The sequence below is a fragment of the Mchenga conophoros genome, linkage group LG7 (assembly GCF_057382185.1).
Source record: "Mchenga conophoros isolate Kocher_MC1m ecotype Shallow Benthic linkage group LG7, M_conophoros_male_GT1.1, whole genome shotgun sequence".
NCBI lineage: Eukaryota > Metazoa > Chordata > Actinopteri > Cichliformes > Cichlidae > Mchenga > Mchenga conophoros.
In genome coordinates this window covers 48,063,088-48,088,277 of record NC_140532.1, presented here as the reverse complement: position 1 = coordinate 48,088,277, position 25,190 = coordinate 48,063,088, and the positions used below count along the sequence as shown (strand labels likewise).

At 43.1% G+C, this 25,190-nt stretch overlaps 1 protein-coding gene across 2 annotated transcripts in view; it reads right to left on the bottom strand.

Annotated features, from left to right (window-relative positions):
* Positions 1–25,190, bottom strand: part of znf462 (zinc finger protein 462) — a 56,489-nt gene that overhangs the window by 11,582 nt on the left and 19,717 nt on the right. For both annotated transcript variants that reach the window (XM_085279781.1, XM_085279782.1), the window contains exons 2-8: positions 17,831–18,081; positions 12,381–17,578; positions 11,597–11,731; positions 8,023–8,426; positions 5,982–6,100; positions 3,696–3,893; positions 297–552 (exon numbers count right to left, since the gene is read on the bottom strand). In XM_085279781.1, the coding sequence (XP_085135907.1) occupies positions 297–552; positions 3,696–3,893; positions 5,982–6,100; positions 8,023–8,426; positions 11,597–11,731; positions 12,381–17,578; positions 17,831–18,041 (6,521 nt within the window). In that variant the 5' untranslated portion in view covers positions 18,042–18,081. The remainder of the gene's footprint in view (positions 1–296; positions 553–3,695; positions 3,894–5,981; positions 6,101–8,022; positions 8,427–11,596; positions 11,732–12,380; positions 17,579–17,830; positions 18,082–25,190) is intronic.

The window sequence follows — 25,190 nt, the reverse complement described above, 5'->3', positions numbered from 1 at the left end:
AAGCTGAATACATTGTAGAATATGTTTTTAAGCAGTAAACTGCACAAAAGCGCCAACTGTGGCAAAAAATGATGGAAATTAAAACTCATATATGCAAATATTTAATTTCTTTAAAAAAAAAAATAGTCAGAAACTTCAGTAAACACTCCAGTTTCCAAAAAAAAGTGAATTTTCAGGCAATTATTTGACGGTTCAGACTTTATGAAGTTAAATGAGCACCTGCAAATGTGCCAATACTAAGTGCAACGTGTGCACATCTTTCTACGTTTCTCTGTTAAATTTTGTTTTTCACTTACTTGTAGCAGGTGAAAAAGGAACAGTCTTTGCACTTGAAGAGCTTCTTGCCACCGTGACGGTCCCTGTAGTGACGCCGTAGACTCTGCATGTATCCGGAGCTGAACTCACAGAACTCGCACGTGAGGATATTCTCAGGACGATTGTCGGCCACCGTTGAGCCACCAGGTGTCGAGCTGGAAGACATTTGACTGCGGGAGGCCAGCTGGTAATGACTGAGCTGCTGACGAACATCCACTGGCTCCAGGTATGACGGATCTGAGGGAGAGGCGGAGGCGTTTAGACAACCTCAGGGTTTAATAAAAGGTGACGCAGTGTATGCGGACATGGGGAAAATGTAACGTCTGGCAAGTAAGATCGCTTTTTACACTGACGTTTTATCTTTAGATGTTCTATGTTTTACCATAGGACAGGATTTGTATACAAGGTGGCAGGACTTGATTATTTTCTTCCCTCACCAAGTAACCCCTCCAACCACAACTCATCATCATCATCAGTCACCGACTGACTCCAGCGCACGGTGAAGTTGTCGAGCTGATGAATTTTTTTGCACAGCAGGGTGGAGTTTAACCTACTTTATCTACTTGGATCAATTGATCTCCCAGTTTTGTTCAGTTTATGTAAGAAGTCTGATTACATTTCATTAACATTTAATATTTTTTTTAGAGTAAACATTACACCAGGGAATTTATTATGAGCGCCATAACTAACACTGGGAAAAGCTTCGATTTGCTCTCGACAGACCCTCAGTTATTTGCAGCACAGATTCCACAAATGCTGGAAACTTTCCTTTGAGATTCTCCTCCACGCCGACATGATTGCTTCGCATAATTTCCGCAGATTTGTCAGCTGCATGCTATGAACCACACTTTACGCCACATACCAAAGGTGTTAGACTCGGATCTGGTGACTGGGGGGGTGTCACCGAGGAGCACGGTTGTGTCATTTTAATGAAACCAGTGTGCAATCTTTTACTTACTTACTTACTATGCTTAAATGTCGCTATTAGAGGGTTAACTGTATCATAAAGGGATGTGTGAGGTCAGCGACGGTCCTCCGATAGGCTGTAGCATTCAAACAATATCCGACTGCCATCGAGGTGCTCAGTAGTGAACTCTAAGAGACTGTGTAAAAATCTCATGAGATCAGCAGCTTCGAAAACACAGCCCGTCTGGAACTGACAATTATGCCACTAACACAAGCTTCTAACGTGTATCAGCAAGATTGTGCTACTACACTGCTGGAAAATAAGTGTCTGTTTAGATACACATACGAAAAGGTACGTGGTCCTAATAAAGTCTTCAGTAAGTGGATAGAAAGAATACATAACGTTGAATAAAAGGGCCATATATGATTCATGCCTCTGTAAAGAAGAGGTGTTCAGATGTGCTTACACCAAATGTCCCTCACACCCCCGCCGAAGTGTAACTGTGACTGTTGTCATTTTGTACCCTGCCTCTTTCCCTCCTCTATAATATCATCGAGCCGGCTCATATTCTCGTCCTAGTTTGAGCCTCCAACACATCAATAAATAAACTACAGTGACACTAACAGAGTATCTCTCCGTGCGAAAAATACCTCATTCAGCACTAAGAGTAGGCGAAAGCAAGCAGGGAATGGGGAAAAAAAAAAACTCAACAACTTTTCTTTGAAACTTTGCTGTTACAAAATTCTTGAGATCCATTTTTTGACTTAGGCAGAGGAGACGGAAGAGCTCTATTAAATTAAACAGCGCCACGCTTGATTAATTCCTGTAATATCTTCTCCGCGATGTGGAGGAGGTATGGAGATGAGACGGAAGATGAAGAGCAGATTCTGTAGTTAGGTGGGGACGTCGCTTCTTAAATTGTTCATTAAGGGCTAAAACTATTTATTGTACTGCATTAGAGATGGAATACCTGTGTGGGAAAGTTAAGGGAAAGGAGGAGAAAACTTTACGATAGCGGCTGTCTACACTAACTGCCAAGCTGTCGGCCTCAAATTGGAAAAACTAACACGGAAGTCATAAAGGAGTTACCTGCAAGCTAACACACATTGTAAGTACAGCTGAAACCTTTAGAAACTCACTCACTTTGCAGGTATTTGGTCATAAACTAAAGCACAGGAAAAATTTAACCTAATCCTTTGCTTTATAGAGTTCCTAAAGCTATTAATTATACATCCTGCGGGGATGATGAGCGTGTATAGCAGTTTAGTAGTCACCGAGATATGGTGTGGATCAAACTAATACGCCTGCTCTGCCATTTTGCTAAAAGTGATGATGAGGCTGGATTTCAAAGACCTTTTGGTTTTATTTTCATAATTCTGCCAGGTACAACTGTTAAAAGGAATTTTCCAAGAAATTCAAGTAAACATTGCCGCTAATAACAGGCGATCAAATGGAAATCTTTTTCAAGACACCCTGCCAACAAGACAAACTCCCTCTGTTTGAATTTCAGACATTCAGCTGAAGGTAGCTAGTTTGGCTCAGTAAAGAGACATTCAATATGTCAGCCCTGCTCTCTCAATGCTTCATTTGTCTTGGTGGGGCACAGCTGACAGTGGTGGATGGTGCATTGAGGAATGCTGCCCCGCTTCAGCTCCAGGGAAGATTCCACAGCTCCAGCAGCAAGGTGACAGCTGCTGCCAAGAACAGTCTGCAAGCTAAAGCAGCCGCTGCAAAGCCACTATAACACCTCAAACATGGGATTACATCAAGGGGTTTACTTCTACACCAGCCTAGAGTCACGGCGCGTCCCCGTCTGAACATATTCTGTGGAAAAACAGTGTCTTACGTAGTCAAATCTAAACAGCCACAGTACTACATTAAAGCATTTCTCCAACATGAATGCATGACTCACGAATACCAGACTCACTTCTACAGATGGCTATGCTTGTTAGGCATCCCCGCTTAATTTTATTAACACTATTCCCCCTCAATGTGACGGCACTTTCCTGCCTGCATATCCAAGCATACATTGAGAATGTCTGATACTTCGGGGATGGGAGGATCGTGACATTCAAGTGACTGAAATGTGTGTTTCGACAGACGTGATTGGGTGTGAGAGGTTGTTTCCCAATGATACCCCATATAGACACCTGAGATTACCCTGGCAACCAGTTATACAGTTAAATGCATACACCCTCAGTGACAGCTACTTCATGCTGACTCCTATTTGACTATAAAAAAAAAAACATTACACATGAGCTCCTGCAGTTTTCTATATAACTTCTTTGCAGTGAATTTCATTAAATGTAAGATTCAAAGCTGGAAAATGCTGTAGTCGACTGTGGTGAGCCAGGAGCATGCTGCTTACCAGCACCTATAAATCTCACTAGATAAAATATTATAATTTGTTCCTTTTACCCAGAGACAAACCGAAGAAAACAATGCTTAATGAAGATTACGCATGATCTCATACCATCAGGTGCTATGGGAGTCTGTTCTGGATTACTGGCCGGTCGGGGGGGCCTGAGGGTGGCATGCGCAGCCTGGTTGGCTGCTCGGAGTTTGGGAAGGGTCAAGACTTCACCGTGGTCTCTCAGAGAGTGCTCCTTCAGCTGGCTGATGGTCATAGAAGTGAAGGGGCAGGACAAGCACTTGTATGTGTGCTGCTCACCTGGAAGAATATTGAGGATCATGAGGCGTTGGACTTGATTTTTACATCAACACAGAAGTATTATACATACCAGGCTTGCAAAGACCTGCACATGGTTCTAGATAGCTAATTAGGGAGCATTTGTTAATGAAAGCGGTGATGATAAACACATCCCCGACCACAAACAAAGCCCTTTGAGGAAATCTGGAGCAAATGTAATAACCTATTGGCAACAGGGCTCCTCCTGCGTTACAGCGTTTATTAAAGCTTCTTAAACTTCAAGCAAAAATGCTGAAGCTGGTCCCATATTTTAGACTTAGAAGAAATTTGATTTGATTGCTATTTGAAAGTTTGAATTTGCACCTGAACGAAGAGCTCATAAAAACTGTAATCCTTGGTTCATTAAAAAGCGTTCAGCGCAGGTTAGTGAGCCAACAAAAAGAGTACTTCATAAAATACAAAAGGTTACAATGAGGTTATCACAGCTTATCTCTCATTTACAAATTGAAGCCCAATACAGTGACCCATTTTATTATTTTATGCTCTATTATAGCATCTAACTGCACACTGGTGCACGCTTTACTTTAGAATTTTTGGTTTTGATGTTCTGAATGTTCCCATGGGGATTTCCAGCCTTGTATTTCCTGCTTCTGTTAAATGTATTTGCTTAACATCTTAAAAGGAAGCAGCATCCTGATCCAAATCTAACTCTAACACTGGCTTGCCACACAGCACTGAACTATTTCTAGTAAGAATATCTTCAATATAAATTCCTGGTAGCTTCAATACAAAAGCAGTGTGAATGGAAACATTCAATGCTGATTGTTTTCACAATTCCACTTATTGAATGTAACTAAACATTGGTTTGCCTCAAAGATCTAGAGCGGGGAAGTCAGACTTTGATCTTAACCAGTGAACCTGCTCTTTCTGTCAGTGTAAAGAGGTTTAACTACACTTGCAGCCATAACAAATTAAAGGAATCTTTGGGCTTAAACTGTAAGAAATAAATTGTAAACTATGGACCCACTGTAAAATTTCTGACCTTTACAGATCAGATTGACTTATTACAAACTGAAAAAAAGTTAAATCAGTATACATCCATCCATTCGCGTCCGCTGGAGCCTATCCCAGCTGTCATAGGGCGAGAGGCGGTGTACACCCTGGACAGGTCGCCAGTCTGTCGCAGGGCTAACACACAGAGACAGACAACCATTCGCACTCACATTCACACCTATGGGCAATTTGGATTAACCAATTAACCTATCCCCACTAAGTGCATGTCTTTGGACTGTGGGAGGAAGCCGGAGTACCCGGAGAGAACCCACGCAAACACGGGGAGAACATGCAAACTCCACACAGAAAGACCCCGGCCTGATGGTGGAATCGGTATACATTTTTTGACTATTTTGGTGTAGTGTGAATGCATGTGGTGGAGGTCTTTATCATTAGGAAAACCTATAAAAGATATGAAAATACATTTCACATTTTCCAGAGCCTCACAGGATTGGAGTCTTTGCTGGACAGATTCTGGCCCCCGAGCCTTATATTTGACATCCCGGATATAGCACATCTTAGCGATTTTTCTTCAAAGTATTATTCAAATCCTCCGTAGGACTAGCTTATCTGCCTCACCAGTTTCAAGGTTGCTTCATTTTGCTTGTGTTTTGATAGCTCAGGTGGAGATTTTCCACATTTGCATTAACATGAATTCAAATTGCTGTCTGCTGTCTGGCTCCTTCGACAACAAAAATAATCTCATTATGCCACAACGGCCAGTAAACCTTCACTTTTGTAGCATGCTAGGTTCCCCAATGAAGAAAATGTTAATAATAGAATTAAATTAATACATAATATTAAAAATACAAATGCTCACTTGGCCTTTAAGTGTTAAAATAGGAATTCAAACTAAATCCCTGGATTTAGTGAATGGTTAAAATGCTGCTAAGGCTAACCCACTAGTTGAGTTGTGCTCGATAATCACACAGAACATCTTTTTGGAGAAGATAAACAGGAAGTTGGTAGGTATATGGGTCTAGGAATAGCTTGTTAGTCAGAGATACAGCTGTATGTGACAATGTTCTGTGTCTGCTTGTGTTATTTTTTATTTACCTGTGTGTGCCTTATGCAGGTGGCTCTTCAAGCGGCTCACGTAGGCAGATTTAAAGGGGCAGAGCTTACACCTGAAGGGCTTGTGGTGCCCGTGGTGAGACTGCACATGTCGGTCCAGACTGGCAATGAAACAAAATTAAAAAAAAAGAAGTTAAAAACAACAACAACAGCAAAACACAGAAGGGAGGATATGAGATAAGAGGATAAAATGAGAAAAATGGATGAAATGAGGACAAGAGAGAGAGACGGTGACAAGACGGGAGTACGAGAAAGAAAGAGAAAGCAGCTCTACAGCATCCACTTTGATGATTTCAACAGCGGGGGTTTTTTCCCTTCTTCTTTTCAGCGGCGTCTAAAGCGCTCGATTCTGTTTACCTCGCAAACAACAGCCACACATTTCCAATGACTACAGAACAAGGAGCCGTGGGGTGAACTCATCTACCCACAATCCCCTGGTGGGAATGAGTGTGTGAGTGCCTGTGGGGACGGTAGCTGTGTTTTTAATGCCAGCCTCCTAGGTGGCATGGGAATGCGGCTTCTTTCTGGGTCAGGGCACATACAGTACAGAGGGATTACACCTGGGAGCTCAGAGGAGATGAGGACTCTCTCTTTCCCCTCTCGCTCTGTGTCTCTGTGATGGATAAAACAAATCACGCTACCAAAAAAATTAAAAAAAAATGTCTGCCTCGCTTGTAATGCTTGTCTTTCTCTCCTAGGAGGCAGGAAATCTTGGAGAAGATTGAAGATTCAAAGGGATTGTGATAGGGTAAACAGAATAAGGTGTAAAACTGTGCTCTGTACAAAATGACTTTAACATCTAGTTGATCTAAAGAGCAGCTGGTGTAAAGGCTGGTGAGGCGTTTAGCTTAAATATACACCGCTTACTGGGGCTGCAAAGGGTTCAAACCACTCATCCGTTTTTAACTGTAATTTTTAATAGATTAATGTCTGACTCACTGCCTCCTGCCAAGTGACTGCTAACGCAAACTAAACATTTCCAAGTAATGCTGCTTCACAGTCAGAGCATTCAAATACCACAGGGTGCACAATGTGTATCGCTGAGGTTAACACTGATCGCACTTCCTCAAGGCTGCATCTGCTAATCCAGCCACTTAGCCAAACAGCACTAGCAATAGCCAAATAACAGGAAGAAGCTTCTCAGCAAGAAGTAGCTGCATGTAAGAGCTCCCCATAAAGCTGGACTGACATCTTAAAGAAAATGGTCTTTGCATTCATCCTGCATGCATGGCGATCGTTATGAAACTTCCCCTGCTTAAGGGCTAACATTAAGGCAATTTTTCTAACGACAAGTGGCCATTATCTGTCTAAATACGTGACAATTTGCTTTTCCAGAACCTAATTCTGAACATCGGACACAGGCTTCGTTTTGGTGGCATGCAAGAGACCGTATTTCTTCTTTTCGATTCACAGATGTGAAAAACTGATCAAAAGCCAGAAAATTCTAATTTTACACATATTTTGAGATTGTAAATGTTTGATAGTCACATACTCCTCTACAAAAAAAGAAAAGAAAAAGAATACACTAAAATTGGAAAGTTTGGTGTATCCAAGTCACACTAAAGCACTGATTCCTGGATATAATTTTAATTAATTTTATTTATCTAATATCACTCTAATTCATTTTTTCTTCCTGTCCCTTGTGTTGCAGTAACAAGTAAATTCCCCCACTTAAATAAAGTCTCTGTCTTAAAAAATCTGCACCTATGTGTATATAAATGCGCATTTGGATTTTCTTTGCACTATTCTAAAAGGAGACAGAAGCAAAACAGCCACTAAATCTTAAAACTTCATCTTAATGAAAAGCAAAAAATCTAAAGAACTGGAAAGTGAGGAAAGATAAAATGTTCAAAGGAGAGTCAACAGATAACACAGCAATATGGTGAATATGTGCTTGCCTCAGCCAAAGTGTCAATTTACTGCGCTCTACTCTTTAAAAACAGTACCACAGTACACACAAGGGACAGCACTGTGGAAGCGGTGTTAAAGGTGTCAGTCACAAACCCCGATCCTCCCCACTTACTTGTGTCTGAAGGGCGAGACAAACTGGCAGTACTGGCAGCTGTATTTGTCTTCTTTGCTGAACAGTGCCATGGCTGAGTGGCTCCTCTCATGGGACCTCAGGCCCTGCATGGACATGAAGACTCGATCGCACTGGGCGCACGGGTGACCCCCTGCTGCCAGCCGCTGCTTCAGCTGGCCCTCTGACACTACGGCCCTGGCTGCGGCCACCAAGGCCGCTGCCCTTCCTTCACCAGCGTCTGTCTCAGGATCCAGGTTCTCCACGGTAACAGCGGCATCATCAGAATCTTTGGGCGTGGCTCCAGGTCTCTCCAGGCCGTCGACTTCGGCAGCTTCATCCCCCTCCATGTTGCCATTAGTTAGGCTCTCGGAAGGTAGGATCAGGGGGACCTCGCTGACTTCCTGCTGCAATGCAAAAAGAGGAAAGGTCTTAGATGTTCAGCAACCTCTCAGTTCATGCTGATTTTTATCTGCCAACACCTTTTTTCATGTGGTTGCTGAATGCTGAAATGAAGAGATCGCTTTAATATAAATATCGCTTCAAGTCTAGCACCTACAGTTATTTTTTACTACATTATCTGCATACAGGCGACAGTTAAGCAGCTGCCTAACACTTCTGCTTCCATCCATGCAGTCACTGTCAGTTAGGCCTCAGTTACAGTTTCTCACACTCTGCCTTTGACCCCCCCTGTTTTTCTTTCCATCTCTCTGTGTTATCTGAAGATCAGCACTTTGGTTAACTTTAACTCAGACATAAAACTCTTCAGTGTGTTGGTTGAGAGAAACCGCACTTGGCTTATATTTAGCAGAATATGACAGAAAAATTCCAGCCCATCCCCTCGCCTCATGCATCAAGTGTGATAACTGTAACCAACCATAAGCATTTATTCGGGGTGACTAATCGAGACAAATTTTTCTAAAAACAAAGATCTTGCAACCGTGCAGTTCTACCAACAATTACTGAAAGGAACTGGAAAAACATTTCTTTCCCCCCCTCCCTTCATCTGCCAGAGTGCAGGCTGCTTGCAGCAGTCATCGTGAGCAGGCAGACGATCACCATGACTTTTTTATTGCCTCAAGGAAACTCATTCTTTCTGTAGAAGGACCTGACCCTGCACTTTGTGAATCCATAAATAAGATGTGGCATCCACAGCCCCAGCCTTACCATCCAGTCCCTGAATGCACCGTCAGTCTGCTCTTCACGCTCCCCTCTGAGAAACCAGCGCTGTTCTCGAATTTAACTCCCATCTTTGAACACTATGACCTCGTTACCAAAACGAATACAGTGCTTTTTCACTGGATCACTCTCGTTGGTGGAAAACATGGCGTCTTAGACACATAAAGAGAGACCGAGTGTCTGATGGAAGATCCAGGCCTCCATTTGGGTGAGGCATTGGGTCCTTAGGCCTGTTCCCCTCACTGGCAGCCTCACTGGAATACTAATGTTCGAATGGTTACCCGCCACTGCCCTAAAAGTTATGGCTCACCACTCCAACCCCCCTGCTTCTCTACAGCAATGGGACAGCACTGCTTGTTTTCTCTCGGGGTAGCTGACAGACTGTCTACCCAGAAGCCTCTGTCAGTAATAAACAAAATGGGAAACAGAACCCCAGTCCAGTAAAACAGATCACTGCAGTGCTAGGAGGATGAGAGATGGAAAATAATACAGAAGCACAGGGGACCGGAAAAAAAATGTGCCTTTGAAATATAGTTAGGAGGATATTACACTGATATCACATTAGCACAGTGGAATAAATTACATGTACTGTATATGTGGTCACGATTTATAAAAGGAAAGGTTTAAAAGAGTCATAACATCACAATAAATATGATGCTGCAGATATTTGATGTTTGGCTCATCATCTCTAACCCCTAAAGCACACTAATGCCCTGCTGCCCAATATGAGAACAATAAGAAGAAGGCAAGATATTCTTATAAGAATATATTCTATATTCTTAATAGTAAAATAACTTGTTTAATATATTTGACAAACGACTTACTTCTACTGTTGCCACACATTTTAAATAACGACTTATTTTATATAGGATATGGATAGTGAATATACACTATAGTATTTATTTGACGCAAGAAATATAACTATATATTATAAGCACACAAACCACCTGCAACTCAACACCTCAAAGACTAAGGAACTGGTTGTGGACTTCGGGAGGTCTAGAGCAGGTCCACTGCCGGTTCAGATAGAGGGGGAGGAGGTGGAGGTGGTCAACAAGTACAAGTACCTCGGGCTGTGGGTGGACAATAAACTGGACTGGTCATGCAACACAGAGCACCTGTATAAAAAAGCCCAAAGCCGACTGTACTTCCTCAGGAGGCTGAGGTCTTTTAACATCTGCAGGAAGCTCCTGAGGATGTTTTACCAGTCGGTGGTTGCTGGAGTACTTTTCTATGCTGTGGTGTGCTGGGGGAGCAGCACAGCAAAGAAGGACTCATCCAGGCTGGAGAAACTGATCAGGAGGGCTAGCTCTGTGGTCGGCATGAAGCGGGACACTCTGGTGACAGTGGCAGAGAAAAGGACATTAAAGAAACTGATGGACATTATGGACAATGCCAGGCATCCTCTGCACACGGCCATAAACAACCAGAAGAGTCTGTTCAGTGACAGGTTGCTTCTCCCAAAGACAAGAACTAACAGACTTAAAAACTCCTTTGTCCCACACGCCATCAGACTGTTTAACCCCTCCCTGGAGGGGAGAGGGAGGGGAAACAGGAGGACAAAGGAGGGGGGAACAACTAAGCTGTAGTGCCTCTTCACCTCACTGTGCAATACCTTTTGTAAATAGTCAACGGTGCAATAGACTCAATACTTGAAATGTGCAATTCACTTGTATTTTTATTCCTATTTATTCCATTTATCCCCTTCGTATATTTTATTTATATATATATATATATATATATATATATATATATGAATGACAGCAATATCAGGAAGAAGGAACACGAGAAGCTGGAGAAATACCAAGGGCTCAGAGAAGAGCTCGAGAGGATGTGGAGGGTGAAGGTAACGGTGGTCCCCGTGGTAATCGGAGCACTAGGTGCGGTGACTCCCAAGCTAGGCGAGTGGCTCCAGCAGATCCCGGGAACAACATCGGAGATCTCTGTCCAGAAGAGCGCAGTCCTGGGAACAGCTAAGATACTGCGCAGGACCCTCAAGCTCCCAGGCCTCTGGTAGAGGACCCGAGCTTGAAGGATAAACCGCCCGCAGGGGCGTGCTGGGTGTTTTTATATATGTGTGTGTGTGTGTGTGTGTGTGTGTGTGTGTGTGTGTGTGTGTGTGTGTGTGTGTGTATATATATATATATATATATATATATATATATATAATACACACTGTGTGTGTGTGTGTGTGTGTGTGTGTGTGTGTGTGTGTGTGTATATATATATATATATATATATATATATATATATATATATATAATATTCTGTAACTCTGTAACTTCTGTCGGTGCTGTGCTTTTTTGGAAATCGAATTTCCCAGAGGAACCCACCCGAGGGATTAATAAAGTTCTATCTAATCTAATCTTTAAGAAGCTTTAAAAGCAGCTTCTCTTACCTTGACATGCCCCTCTTTGACCTCACCATACTGGACATGCTTCCTAAGGTGGTTGCAGATGGCTCGGAGGGTTGGGTGTATCTCTACACAGAAGTTACACCTGAATCCGATGGGAGTTTTATTTACAGGACTCTCCTGTGCACAGAAAAGGAAAGATTTTCTTTTTTAAATGTCCTATTTAATAATATATAACAAAAATACACGCCATTAAAGCACCATAACTACCTAATTTAACATGAGTTGTGTGAATGGTTTCCACAAGCCAACATATCTGCCACAGTCAGACGACGGCATTATTTTAGTCTTGGTTTACAATTTTCACAAGAGAAACTACAGAATATTACCGTTCTATAATTTAACATGAAGTTAATATGAAACTAATTGGCAGATCATCAAATCACCCCATCATGCACAGTTAGCAGCTTGCAAATTGGCTCAATGAGCGAAAGATCTCTGGTTCAATCCTGGAAGGAGACACAAAATAGCATCTTCTAAAGGTAGCTTCTTCTACCATTACTTTTACCGTTTACTGCCAATGAAGTGCAGGGGCAAAGCCACCCATTAGCTTTAGCACAATGCCACAAATGGTTGTTTAAAAAAAAAAAAAAAAAAAACAGGAGGAAGCTTCCATCTTACAAGAAGATGAAGAACACAGGTAGAGCATTGGTATGTGACTCTCATGTAAATCACAGTATGCCATCACACACATTAATGGTAGGTAGAGAATTCTATTACGCCTTAATTCTTTCTTTGATGAGATTTCGGGACGACTATGTTTGCTCACCTTCTCCTGTTTGCTCTCAGGCAGCTCTGTGGCTTTCTGCTTGCTGAGGAGCTGCCTCCTTCTCTCGTGCCTCATCGCCTTTTTCTGAAACTCCTCATTGTGCTTCAGGAGATGTTTCGCAAGAGCGGGGAGATATAGGAACTTAAGCTCACAGTGAGAACACCGATATAAATCGGGATCCTCGTCCCAGAGACCAGGAGATACCACAAAGTCCCGCTTCAAGTCGTTGCAGTGGTGGTTGTTGTAGTGCATAGAGAGCAGCTCGCCGGTGCTAAAAGACAACCTGAAGCATTTCAGACACTTGAATGGCAGCCAGTCCACATCTCCATCCTGCTCAGGTTCGAGCGGGACCTCTATCACTTCCTTATCGTCCTCTGCTGATGCACTTGCGGCAGTCTTTTCGGGTTCTTTGGCATAAATGACAGTGAAGTAGCGGCCGAGTTTGCTCGAATGCTGCTTCTTAGGGAAGACACCCGGGTGGCGTTTAATGTAGTGTGAGACAATGCTCTTCCTGCTGAAGGCCTGGAAGGGGCAAAGAGAGCACCTCCGTCTCTCCACAGCTAATCGCAAATCTTCGCTCATTTCTGAATTGTCCCCTTCAGTCGGCGGGGGTGCCATCACTTTGTTCACCTTTTCATTCATAGTCTTCGAAGCAGCCAGACAGTGGGTGTAATAGGCATCGATATCATGCCGCTTCTGGTAGTGTGCTGCCAGGCCTTTGCGTATGGGGTTTGTGTATGAGCACAGAGCACATTTGAAGACGTTATTTTTACCCTCCGGCTGAGCACGGACGTTGTTGTGCTTGATACGGTAGTGGCGAGCGATGCCCTTCCTGGTCGAGCAGAAGTATTTGCAGAGCTGACACTTGAACACAGCGTGTTTTTCTGTCTTATTGATGGGTAACTGAGAGAGGGCAAGGTCCAACTCACTGACCTCCTGGACTTTTGCTGCACTTGATATATGACTTGCGCTGCACTCACCTGCTAGCTCTGTTTCTTTACCAGAAGAAAAATGAGTCAGAGAAGGAGAGAACATGTCGGAAGCAGACTGATTGTGATATTTCTCATAATGGATTTTGAGTTTCTCCAGAGTCCCATGTGTATACGGGCACATTTTGCATCTGTACGCGCCGTAGCCCTGCCTTTGAGTTTTGAACTTGTCGTCCCCTTCGTGCAACTCTGTGATTTGCTCTATGTCGTCTGCAAAGTCTTCCGCTGTGACTTTGACCAACGGGTGTCTTTTCTGATAGTGGGTGAGGACTCCGTGGATCCGGGAGTTCACATACGGACAGTGGCGACATTTATACACAGAACTGGGGTTGAGGTCTGCCTCCTGTGCAAAATCTGCAGCTTTCACTTTCATGCCAGGGTGCTTCTTTCCATAGTGGGTGAGGAGGCCATGCAGACTGTTGTACTCTGACAGACATACAGTACACTGATAAGGATTGTTAGAGATGGAAAGGCGTGGGTGGTGAGGCTGGGGATTGCTTTCTTGAGGTGGGGTGGCAATAACCAACGGGCCGTCATCTTCAACAGTCTGGCAATTCAGAGGCGTCTGCTCTTTGGAAACCTGCTGTTGGGCTTTTTCAGTTGAGCCGTTTCCTTTGATTATATCCAAAAGCACGGATTCGTCCCCTTTGATAGCCCAGGGGTGGACCGCCTGATAGTGATTGGTGATGTCCCATATTGTGCAAGCCTCAAAGGCACAGTCCCTACACTTGTAATGTTTTGTCTCTGCATTGCCTCCCTGTTGGGTTGTCTCAGGCCCAGCCCACAGCTTGCTGGCCATGTATGTGTAATCAACATTATGCTCAGGGTGGCGTCTTTGGTAATGGAGCAAAAGACCCTGGGGTTCAGCATGGGAGTAAATGCACCACTCGCAGTGGTAGCCAGCCTCCAAGATACCATCTTGATAAGCCCAGTGTAAAATTGTCATGGCTGTGGCTTTCACAGTAGGGTGCTCTTTCTTTAGGTGCTTCTTCAGAGCATAGACGTAGGGAGATGTGTAGGAACAGTGCCTGCACTTCAGGGAACGCAGAGGTGTAGTGTTTTCAGGGTCTGGAGGAGCTGGGACAGCGGCAGACGAGGCGACGCTGGACTGAACCATCTGCGCTCGCTCACGTTGACTCCGGACGACTGCAGTGTGGCGGCGCACAAGGTCAGCGTTGGCCTTGGTCTCCCTGTGCTTTTTCTGATAGTGAATAAGCACACCTTTTACAGTGCGGTTGCCGTAATCACAGTGCTGGCAAAAGAACAGCTCATCCTCGCCTTTCTCACCACTTCCGGGTTTGGGGCTCGAGTTATTAGATCCGTCGTGACCGTTATTTTGAAACTGCTTCATAAACTGCTTGGGTGCTGCAATCTGTAGCTCATCCATGAGCTTCATCAATCCAGGGGTAGGAGCGCCATGTTTGATGTATTTCGCTGTCACTTTCACCTCCGGGTGTCTTTTCTGATAATGGACCAAAACACCAACAACAGATCTATTGCTGTACACGCAGTGCTTGCAGTAATACATTTCTTCATCTGATCCATAAACTGCTGCACTTGATTGTTTTGGAGTCGAAGACATGCTGGTGTTAAACGAAGAGTTGGCTACAGGCTGTGACTGATCCACTGAGATGACCTTCATGGTTTTCTGTATACGGAAATAAGACGCCTTTTGCTCTGGGTGTTTCTTCTGGTAGTGGACCAGAACAGAGTGCATATTGGGGCTTGCAAAGGAGCACACGTCACAATCGTAGACGACAACATTGCTGCCTTCTTTGAGAGGTTCTGGGTCAGCGCTAGCTTCAGGGGATTTGGAAACCGCTTTCTGCACCGGGCTTGAGGTGGACCTGGGCATCGAAGTGGGAGAGTTAAAATTTTTCGGTCCCGAATTGAGTATTTCCCTCAGAGTCTGTGATTCACTGCTTTTGTGGGACTGCTCTACAATATAGCTGGAAAAGATCATGGCGTTGTTGATTTTCACGGTGGGGTGCATTCTTTGGTAATGGGGCATTAGGCTCCTCACGTTAGGGCTCGTGTACGAACAAAACCGGCACATGTATAAGAGATGGGGCTGGTTGAAGTTGAGCACATTGCTTGCTTCAGGGTGGTGGTCCATGTAGTGTTGGTGCAGATCGTTGTAATTTGTGTATTCGATGTAGCACTCTAAGCAGCGGAAGACTGCACTCTGGTCTTCAGGGTCCAGGATGTACTTAAAACTAAACTTGATGTAAGGGTGCATCCTCTGGTAATGGGTGCTGACGCTACGAGCCGACTTGTTGTGGTAATCACAGTGTTTGCAGTAGAAGCGTGTAATTCCAGGATCCTCTGAATATTCCATGTTCTCTTGGATAGCACTGTCACTGGCATCAGCGGAGATATTTTCACTATCGTCCGAGAGAGTCAGCGATATGGGGATGTTTCTAGGCTTGGACCTAGGGTTGCTTTTTCTTTTCCCTATTCTGCTGCCCTCATTAGAGCTGGCAGAGTCTCTTGCATAAAGCTGCTGTGTGTTGTAAGCAAAGACAGAGTTGTTTTCATTGTTTCTCCCCTCATCAGCGCTGGCATGATTTTCTCCCGCGTCTTCATCATCCATGTCATCCAGATTAATGACGGTGTCCTGCTGGCTTTGGCTTATCTTGCTTTGAAGGTTACTGGCAATTTCATCAATTCTGGTTCTCTTTTTGACTGAGGACAAATCCAAAGGCAAGTCATTAATGGACTTCCTGGCTCTTTTCCCTGTTACTAAGGGCTTTTTGGTGGCAAGCCCTAAAATGGGGGTCTGGGTTTTTTGTAGGAAGATTGGAGAAGCATCTACTTCAGAGTCTGGCTGGTCAGACAGCTGGGCTTCAAAGACAGTGGAGTCGAGGTCATCACAGTAGGAATGCTTATGCTGCTGGTGGACCCTCAGACCTTTCAGGGTGGTGGTGGAGAAGCTGCAGAGGGTGCAGCGGTGAGGGTTCTGCTGGTCATTTGGTGTGCTGGTTGTCTTTTTCCCATTGACTTTAGAACTCACGTTACCCTCATTAACTGGCTCTGCTGCGCTGTCATTATGAGGTCCTGGGCTATCACCTGTCAGGTCCAAGGTTTCTAAATCTGAAAAATTGTGGCTCTGTTTGTGTGTGCCTAGTTTCAGAGGGCTGGTGCAAATAAATGGGCACTCATCGCATTTGTACACCGTGGCTTTTCCAGAGAGGTGAATATTTTCAATGTGGCGGGAGATGCTCCGCCTGTGCATGGTGAGGAAGGAGCAGAATGGGCACTGAAATCGGTTCATGTACTTTCTGAAGGGAATTCCTTTAGTTTCCAATAATTTATTATCTTCATCTGTTAATAGCTGCTTTGCATCTGCGGACAGGGTTCCAGTGTAGCTGGGATCGTCCATATCACCCAGCTCTTCGTCGTCGTCATCGTCCTCTAAGCTGCTCCTCGAGTCTTCCTCATTGAGTAGGTTGGTGTCCATAGCTATCGCACTGTTGGGGACATCGGATGATGCAAACCTCTTGGATAGGATAGAAGAACCTGTGCTGTTGGGTGTAACTGCACTTATCTGTGCATATTGAAAGGATGAGATCTCTGAGGTGGACTTCTCCCCTGTGTTTTCTGGTGTTTTTGCTACAGACTCCTCCTTTCCGCTAACATTAGCACGGGAAGAGGAGGGAGAATCCGGTTTGGGGGAGCTTGCACTTGCTTGCTCTTCCACCTCCGCAATGCAGGAAACTATCTTGACCTTGTCACTGTGCTCCTTCACCACATGATTGGTCCAGCTGTCCTTCTGGTTGGTCTGATAGTCACACCACTCGCAGGCAAACGTTCCCTTCATGAGCTCCGTAGCAGAGTCCGATTTCTCACCGCTTTCATTGCACTCCGGGGGATCTCCAGCACTATCCGAAGGAACTTTGTTGTGATACATTAGTTGGTGTTTCATTATCCGTGCTTTCCTTGGGGACTTATATGTGCAATACTGACAGGAATACACTTTTGAATGGTCACTGTGCATTATGACAGTGTAGCTGGGCTGCTTTGCAGTCTTTGAGGAGACACTTGCATCCGAATCTGGCTCTATGACATTATGCACCTTTTTGGTGTGGTTTCTTAAGAAAGACTTTGATCTGAAGTAACGGACACAGAACTTGCACTGATAAAACTGCAGATGAGTTTCAGCTGTTGGCTTTTGTGATGTTTGGTTGGGACTGTCAGTAGAGTTGGGGCCTAAAAAGAAAGAAAAAGAAAGAAAAGAGAAAGATTATTAGACACATGCTGGAAAACAGTAAATTATTTTGTTGTAATTTCTTTCCCTTTCTGTTGTTTCTGCTGATAAAGTCCATCCACAACTCTTTACATTACCCAACTTTGTAAAATGTATGATCACCTTACTTTGTAGACTTCTTTATAACAGACACAGACATGATCCTAATCCTCAACAAAACAACAGCAACATCTAAATGAATGTGGTAGGCATACTCATTCCAGATTTAGGAGGCGTATAATCCTTGTCATCTTTATCATCATAGTCCTCTTCTTCTTCCTCGTCTTCATCTTCATCTTTCAGGGAATCAGACTCATCTGCATCTGCAGGCTGCAGAAAAACAGTGTGCACTTCCTGTATGTGAGTCTTCAAGTCGTCGTATGACTCGGCTCGGAAGTCACAGCCATCACATTGCAACACCTCCATTATTAAAACTGGGGAGAACTCCCTGGAAAATCAGGGAAACCTGCAAAACACAAAGAGAGAAAATCATGAGGACACAGAACCTTTTTTAAGAAAAGCCAAAGTAATATAAAACAATTGAGCTGACACTTTCACACGTGAGGTCAGGGCCCGAATTTTGTCAGACAGAAAGTATATACAGAGAGAGTCCAGTCCTAGACTTCAGGGCTGTCATCACCCTGTTCAGTGCATTAAACATGCTGTTCCATAAAAAATGAGCTCAGTGATGATCTGATATGATTATCAGTGATGATTACTGCTCCTTGAGCAAAGAATAATCAGGTGCAGGAAGGTACACACACCTTCACCAAATAACAACACTACGAAAGAAAAAAAAAAAAAAAAAAGAGAGAGAGAGAACAGACGCTTATGTGTATCAGCTCAAAAGATATGCTCCAAATGCAAACCCTAATTTCATAGCTTAAAGGACTCAGCCTAATAGAACCTCCTTTCCATTTTCACCTGTTACACTGTGAGGGGATATGTATTGGATAAAGTGCCACCTTTGAATGCACCTTTCAGGACTGCTTTGAAATGACACAATTAAAAGGACCAAAATCAATGGAAATGCCACCGAATTATTATTTTTTAAAAAGCAAAAAAACTGCAATAAAACAAGTACAGATAACAAAAAACAAACCCCAAAAAAGACACCCCCCCCACCCCCCCCAAAAAACAACCCAAAACCCCACAAGAAGCAAAGAAATAAAAAATTTATCTGTTCTCCTTTTGATAAAAACCCGCACGGATCAAGCGCCATAAATTCACATACAAATATTATCTATCGCTAAAATGACAGGAGATGACACAAAGCAAACAAAACATGACACAGAGGCAAATCAGCAGTCGCCGATGTTATTCTGAATACTAAGAAGGTTCCTTTTTTTTTTTTTTTTTTTTGCATAGCATCATTCCAAGAACAATGGAGGGACTGAGGAGGGATTATGGGCTGATTTGTCCCATTTTTATTACCTTGGGATAAGCAACAGCTGGAGAGCAGCTCCACAGCTCAGTATTTAGAGCAGACTATTCCATCAGATTGTATCAACTGCTCTGAAATAAGATTGAATGAATCAACTAAGAAATGATGGCTTTATGTCTTTGGGCTTCTCTGTAGTTTGGACATAGCCAGTAAAATGAAAGCTGACGGCGTGGCCGTTATTTCAAATCTCTGTCATTGTGGCTCTCTGATCACCAGCAGTGATTTTTCCCCCCCTCAAAACTACAAAAAACATGTAGCTGGCATTGGTTTTTGAAGAGCTGGTTAAAAGGGCAAAGTTTACAGCCTTTACTCTAGAATTAAAACACATTCAATCTGATTTTTTCTCCTGAACGCAGCAAATTAAATGACAGCAAAGTTTTTCTCTAACATGTTACATTTTTTAGGATGAGCTTCAAAGTGGGTTCATCTTTTCAGTAAATGTAACTAATATGTGAGCTATATGGTGTTATGGTCCACATAACCCCAGAAAATCTGAGATTCTTTTTTAATATACAAGTATGGTTCATTCCATAAATGCCTGAATACTGTGGGCAGATAAGGTTAAAACTGAGGTTTACTACCAGAATAAGTATGCTTGGTGTTTGAAAAGGCAGCAATTGATTTAACAAAGAAAAGGCTGTGTGTCAGCACACGTAGACGGGAAAAACGGAAGAATTCGTCCATGAACTACTTCTGCTTTCATAAAACACAAGCTGAAGCTTTTGTCCTTTAACATGACTGCAAAATCTGTGGAGCAGATCTTAACATGAAACATCTCAGAACCTGAAATGAAAAAGAAAGGATTTCTAAAATCAAAAGACAGAAAACTTGTGACAAAACTGAGAAACTGAGATAAACAGACCGTTTATCTCAGTTTCTCACTTATTAAAAAATAACTAGTTTTAATAAGTGAGCAAATAAAAGCAAACTATGCCACAAATCGACGGTTAAGAGATTACATTACTTTGGTACTAAATCAGCACCTCTGTGGCCTGATTTCAACAGGAACTGTATAATTTGAATTTACCTAAGCTGACATCTTTGGCAAGTTTCCCAACCAAACTGCTTGTGTCCAAGGACAGGGCACACAAAAAACACACAACCAACAAATGTCTAACAAGTATGGATGAGTAAGGTTGTGGTGTGGGAGTCTTTAGGTTTGTTCAACACAACCGGCATGGAGCCGTTTCACAGAACAAGACACACCCTGCTGTGCAAACAGCAGCTCCTCATGCTGTTTCTATATTTCAGGATGATTACACCTTCAAACCAAAAAGAGTTTCATGAAAAGTACCTGGAACATTTCAGGATGGATTAAAGCACCTCTGAAAGCACAGGTGGCCCTTCCTCACTGCCTGCTTGATGAAGTGCGATGAGTTCCCTTTGTTTTTCTACAGCACTGCATGTCCGCAGGATGGATAAAAAAAAAAAAAAAAAATTAAAAAAAAGACTAAAACAACAATGAAAAAAAAAAAAGAGAAAAAAAAACCACACACACGGGAAGTTGTGCACACAAGTGGTATGTACACAAATGAACACCAAACACAAACACACTTTACGTACACTGCACGCCACTTCTGCTCGAATCTGTTAAAAGTGGAAGAGATGAGAAGCCCCAGACTATAACAAAAGTGCTCTTTTGCACAATTTATAAATTTTTTTCCTGTCTTTATTGTACAACTTTGCAGTTTAATAATGACGAATGACAAGTGACGTTCCCCACACTACTCCCTGGCTCGATTCACAAATGGACGTCAGGGTTACAATGGACTGTATGCCCGTGTCTGACATCCCAGGAAGACTACTTTGGTATGCACTGAGTTAAATGTAACCCTTTTGGTCTTACCAACGGAAAAACATTTTCAAGCTGAAAATCAAGCCTCTTTTCCAAGACCCACTTCTTTGCAATGACTATTCATTTGTTTTCTATTAGGCGACGGCCAAAGTGTTTTGAATATATTCAAAGAAGATTAATGATTCACACTTCCAGTGTGACCCTTGTCGATCCCTTGTTGTTTTAATAAAATAAATAAATAAAAGAAAATAGTCTACACTGCACTGTTCTTGGATGTCTGGAATATGACTAAATCCTATCTTACTGCTGTACTTTTTGTCATTGAAAGAAATAAAAATATATGACTGGCACAAAATAAATAGTATCCCATAAACCTAAAGCCTTGAATCTAAAATTTTTTAAAGCAAAAATATATATATAAAAACAAATAGACTAGTAAAATATTAATCTGCTTAGGCCTGTTCATTTGAATGCTGCAGTGCATTAAATGTCTACAACACGACTAAATTAGACCAAGAACACCACAGTTGAAATTTGTGGGCATGGGTCTGGAACAGATGACTAAACACCGAAATCAGGTCATGTCAACTAGCGATGTACTTTGGAAAAAAACCAAGACAAGTACTGTTAACCAAGTATTTAGAACAACGTGAATTTAAAAAATAAAGCACAGTCGAATCGTGCCTTCACCAGATGGAAAAACCATTCATGGACACTTCATCTGAAAGTAGATATCAGCAGCCAGAGATAAGACATCCGAAGCAACATTAGTAGCCTACAAATGATCACTAAACGCTCCACGATGTGAAACCATAGAAAGTCAAAAAACTGACCTGTCTTTCAGGTCTTAAATGTTACGGCAAAGCAGAAGCGCCTTAAACCTGCTTTATTAACAGCCACTAGGGGGCGATACACATGGTTACAAAAAGACATCCAGTTCTATGTCTGACTGTAAACCTGCTCTTACAGACTTTATAGACTCAGTCTCTCATTTCAAGTCATACAGATTTTGTTTTTCTTACAAAAAGTTCATATTATATTAAGATTTATCAAAGCCTTCATTGCACAGGCATTATTGCATGCAACTACCTGACAAGTACCAGTTGCGAGAAAAAGTAGCACTCACGAAGGCCAACAGACTGGTCAGTGACCCTCTGGTAACCTGGATACTAGGGACCAATGGGCACAATTAGTGGTCAGTGGTTGCTGGCAGTGGTAATATTAAGTTGGTTCACAAAGAGGTATACGAAACCACACCACAAACCTCTACACAATTGCTTTGGTAGCAGGTTGCACCAGTTGCCTGTGTGGAAGATGCAGATTTTCTTGCCAGCCAGTTGCAAAGGTCGCGCCAAGTGGAAACGTGAAGAGTACAATGCAAATCAGAAATGGAAGCTGTACGCTATTAAAGTAAAAGTTGCGCCTTTGGAAATGTTTTAGCAGTAAGGTACAGCTTTTACCTTGAAGGTGAATTTTCTGTGAAACTTATAAGCAAGTGTTTGCAGACAAGTCTGCATCTTCCATACAAACTACCTGCAATCACAGCACTGGTTACCATCTCTATGGTTTAGGACGTTAGCCAACAAAGAAGCAGTTTTACACTCAGGCCTGCCCGCTACATCCATCTTGCATACAGTGTGTGTATGGAACTGAGAGGGAAATAAAAAGCAATACACAATCACCATATATTAACCTGTGTTAAGTGGAGAATTACACTTATTTTAGGAAAGGTCCAAAAAACCATTTGTTGCTATTGGTTTTTTCACACACACCCCCCACCACCCATTCATGAGTTCAATTCTGAAACAACAACAATTGAAAAAAGACAAAAAAAGAAAACTAGTATAAAGTATTTTAAGTGAAGAAAAAAAAAATACTTCCAGTGTAACTGAACTACTAGAAGAAAAAAAAGAATTATACTTATTCTACTTATATTTATTATGTCAGGTTTAAGTTGGATAGCTATCTGTGAAATGTAGTTTCAGTAACACTATCGTTTTCAGTCCCCCACTCTCACTCCCACTGCAATTCAAATGAGATCCAGCCAGAGACAGTTGGGAATCCTACCGTGCTTCCCACACCCAACTGACCAGCCAGTGGAGTGCTCCACGAGAGCCAGCCAAACTGCCAGCATGTCCCTGAGCAACCAGGGGAGCCATTGTTGTTCAGGGTCAGGTTACAACTTCACCACGTGGCCCCACCCTGCTCTCTTGGCAGTTCACTGCTGTTTTGAACAAAGTTGTCTCCTAATGAAGGGTTCCTTGACATGGATATCAAGAGAATCCCGTTGGAGAAGGAGGGGAGAGAGATGGCCAGGGAGGAGAGTGGGAGAGAAATAAAAACAACCCTTGTACACAACCAGAATTTGCCTCAGAGTTCACTGTGTCTTTTCAGGCAGTCAGTCCCTGCACCACACCAAGTTAATGGGTGAGATTGTGTAACTGCTTTCATCTAGTCAGCTGGGGCTCTAACAGACAGCGACTGAGCTGCTCAGATCCTCCTCTGAGCCGAGCTTCAAGGGCAGCCATTTTAGGAGCTGACTATGTGCGCTTAGGTGTTCAGCCAGCACACAACATGGACCCACAGATCTGATCCTCTTCCTCAAAGGCAGGCAGCCTGTCGCTGGAGAGCTGCTGACAGAAATCTATCTGCCAGATGTACAGTACTATACCCGAGCTCTCTGCCCACACGGCTCAGCAGAAAACATCTCACGCTCTTGCCAGCCTGACTTTGTGCAGTCTTTTCATTTCTCGGCGACATTATCTCTCACATCAAGAGATTCTCGGAGAAATGCTGGATGTCCCTCTCTAAAAGGAAGAAAGCGGAGGTCAGAGCAAGCGGCATCCACCGCCACTCTGCGGAGCAAAATACGGCAAAAGCATTTTGCGGAAGCCGCCAGCAACGTTCCACAAGGGGGTCTAAAAATGTGAGGCATGTCTGAACTTCTTTATCTCAGAGCGCTCTGCAACCCTGAGCCCTGAGGAGACAGGGGCACACAGAAGCAAAAAGGGAAGAGCAGATCTGAGAGGGAAAGGACGAGAAGGGAAGGGAAGGGTGGGAGGCGGTGAAAGTGCATGACGGAGCCACCTGGAAGACCTTCAGTGCAAGCAAAAGAGGACAAAGCCATCAGACTGGGCTCCCCAGATTCCAAAGTCTACTGACATTTGTTAATCACCAACCGGTCTCACTGCATTGGCAAGCTCTGCCAGCAGTCACACCCTCTACTCAAACTGGCTTACAGCAGCTGCTCTGTCTGAAAGAGGGCCTTTGAATAAGCCAGCATTAAGCTGATTAGGAGTACAGAGGTTTGTCCTTAACTGTTGGTTAGCGCAACCATCTCATGCTGTCTGGGAGAGAGAAGTCCACAGATGTGTTAAATTATTATATGGCATGCATCCTGGCGACAGAGAAGTCATCTGGCAAGCAAGGCAGGATGTGCATCTCGTCAACCTGCACATCCTCAATAATTAATGACCCAGTGAATGAAAACGACAGCCTGATTTTTTAAAGGGGAAAAAAAATGATAGTGGCAATAACAGCAGGTAGCCAGAATCATGGAAATGTATTTATTCGTGTTTTCTGCAGAGTTTAGATGACCACAACAGAGAAATATATCAATATGTTTAATTTTAGAAAATTTTAAAAGCAGAGAGACAGAAATGTGTAGGAAACCACACAATACTCCAAATCCTGATCTCTTTAGCCCGCAGTGCTTCACCAGGGTTTACCCAGAAGAAAAAGGAAAAGCCGGAGAAAGATCTCATTGTGTCTCGCAGAGGAGAAAACGTTGCGTCATGATACCAGTGAGAATTTGGCCTCTTGCACAAACAAGAGAAAGAGAGATCTGGAGATCAAGATGTCTACTCCCATCCTCTGATGTCAGCGGACCCGGAGAACTCAAGACACCGGATCAGAGTGTGTGCTTTAAGAGTTTCTCAAACACAAATAGCACGCAACATCTAACACAGCTATGAGTAACTCATAAAATAAACAAGTTACTGCCCGTCACAGGTTTGAGGGAAAACAAAGCAAGACGCTGAAATATAAACAATAAAATAAACATGGATTCAACTGTCGAGCTTCTCTATACAGATGTTTGTTTGCTACATGGGGCAAAGATTACAGAGATTATCGAGGCGTATTATGTCATCTAAATCTAATTTACCATTAAAATATAGTTTTTTCCTGGTATTTATTATGAGACACAGTAAATGTAAAGTTTGATTTTCCCATTCGCACTCCAGTTGTGGAGGTAATGGACCGTGATGCTGCTTACAAACCACCAGAAAAATCAAGAAGAAGAGCAAAATGTTAGCAAAGGTAATATTCACCAGAG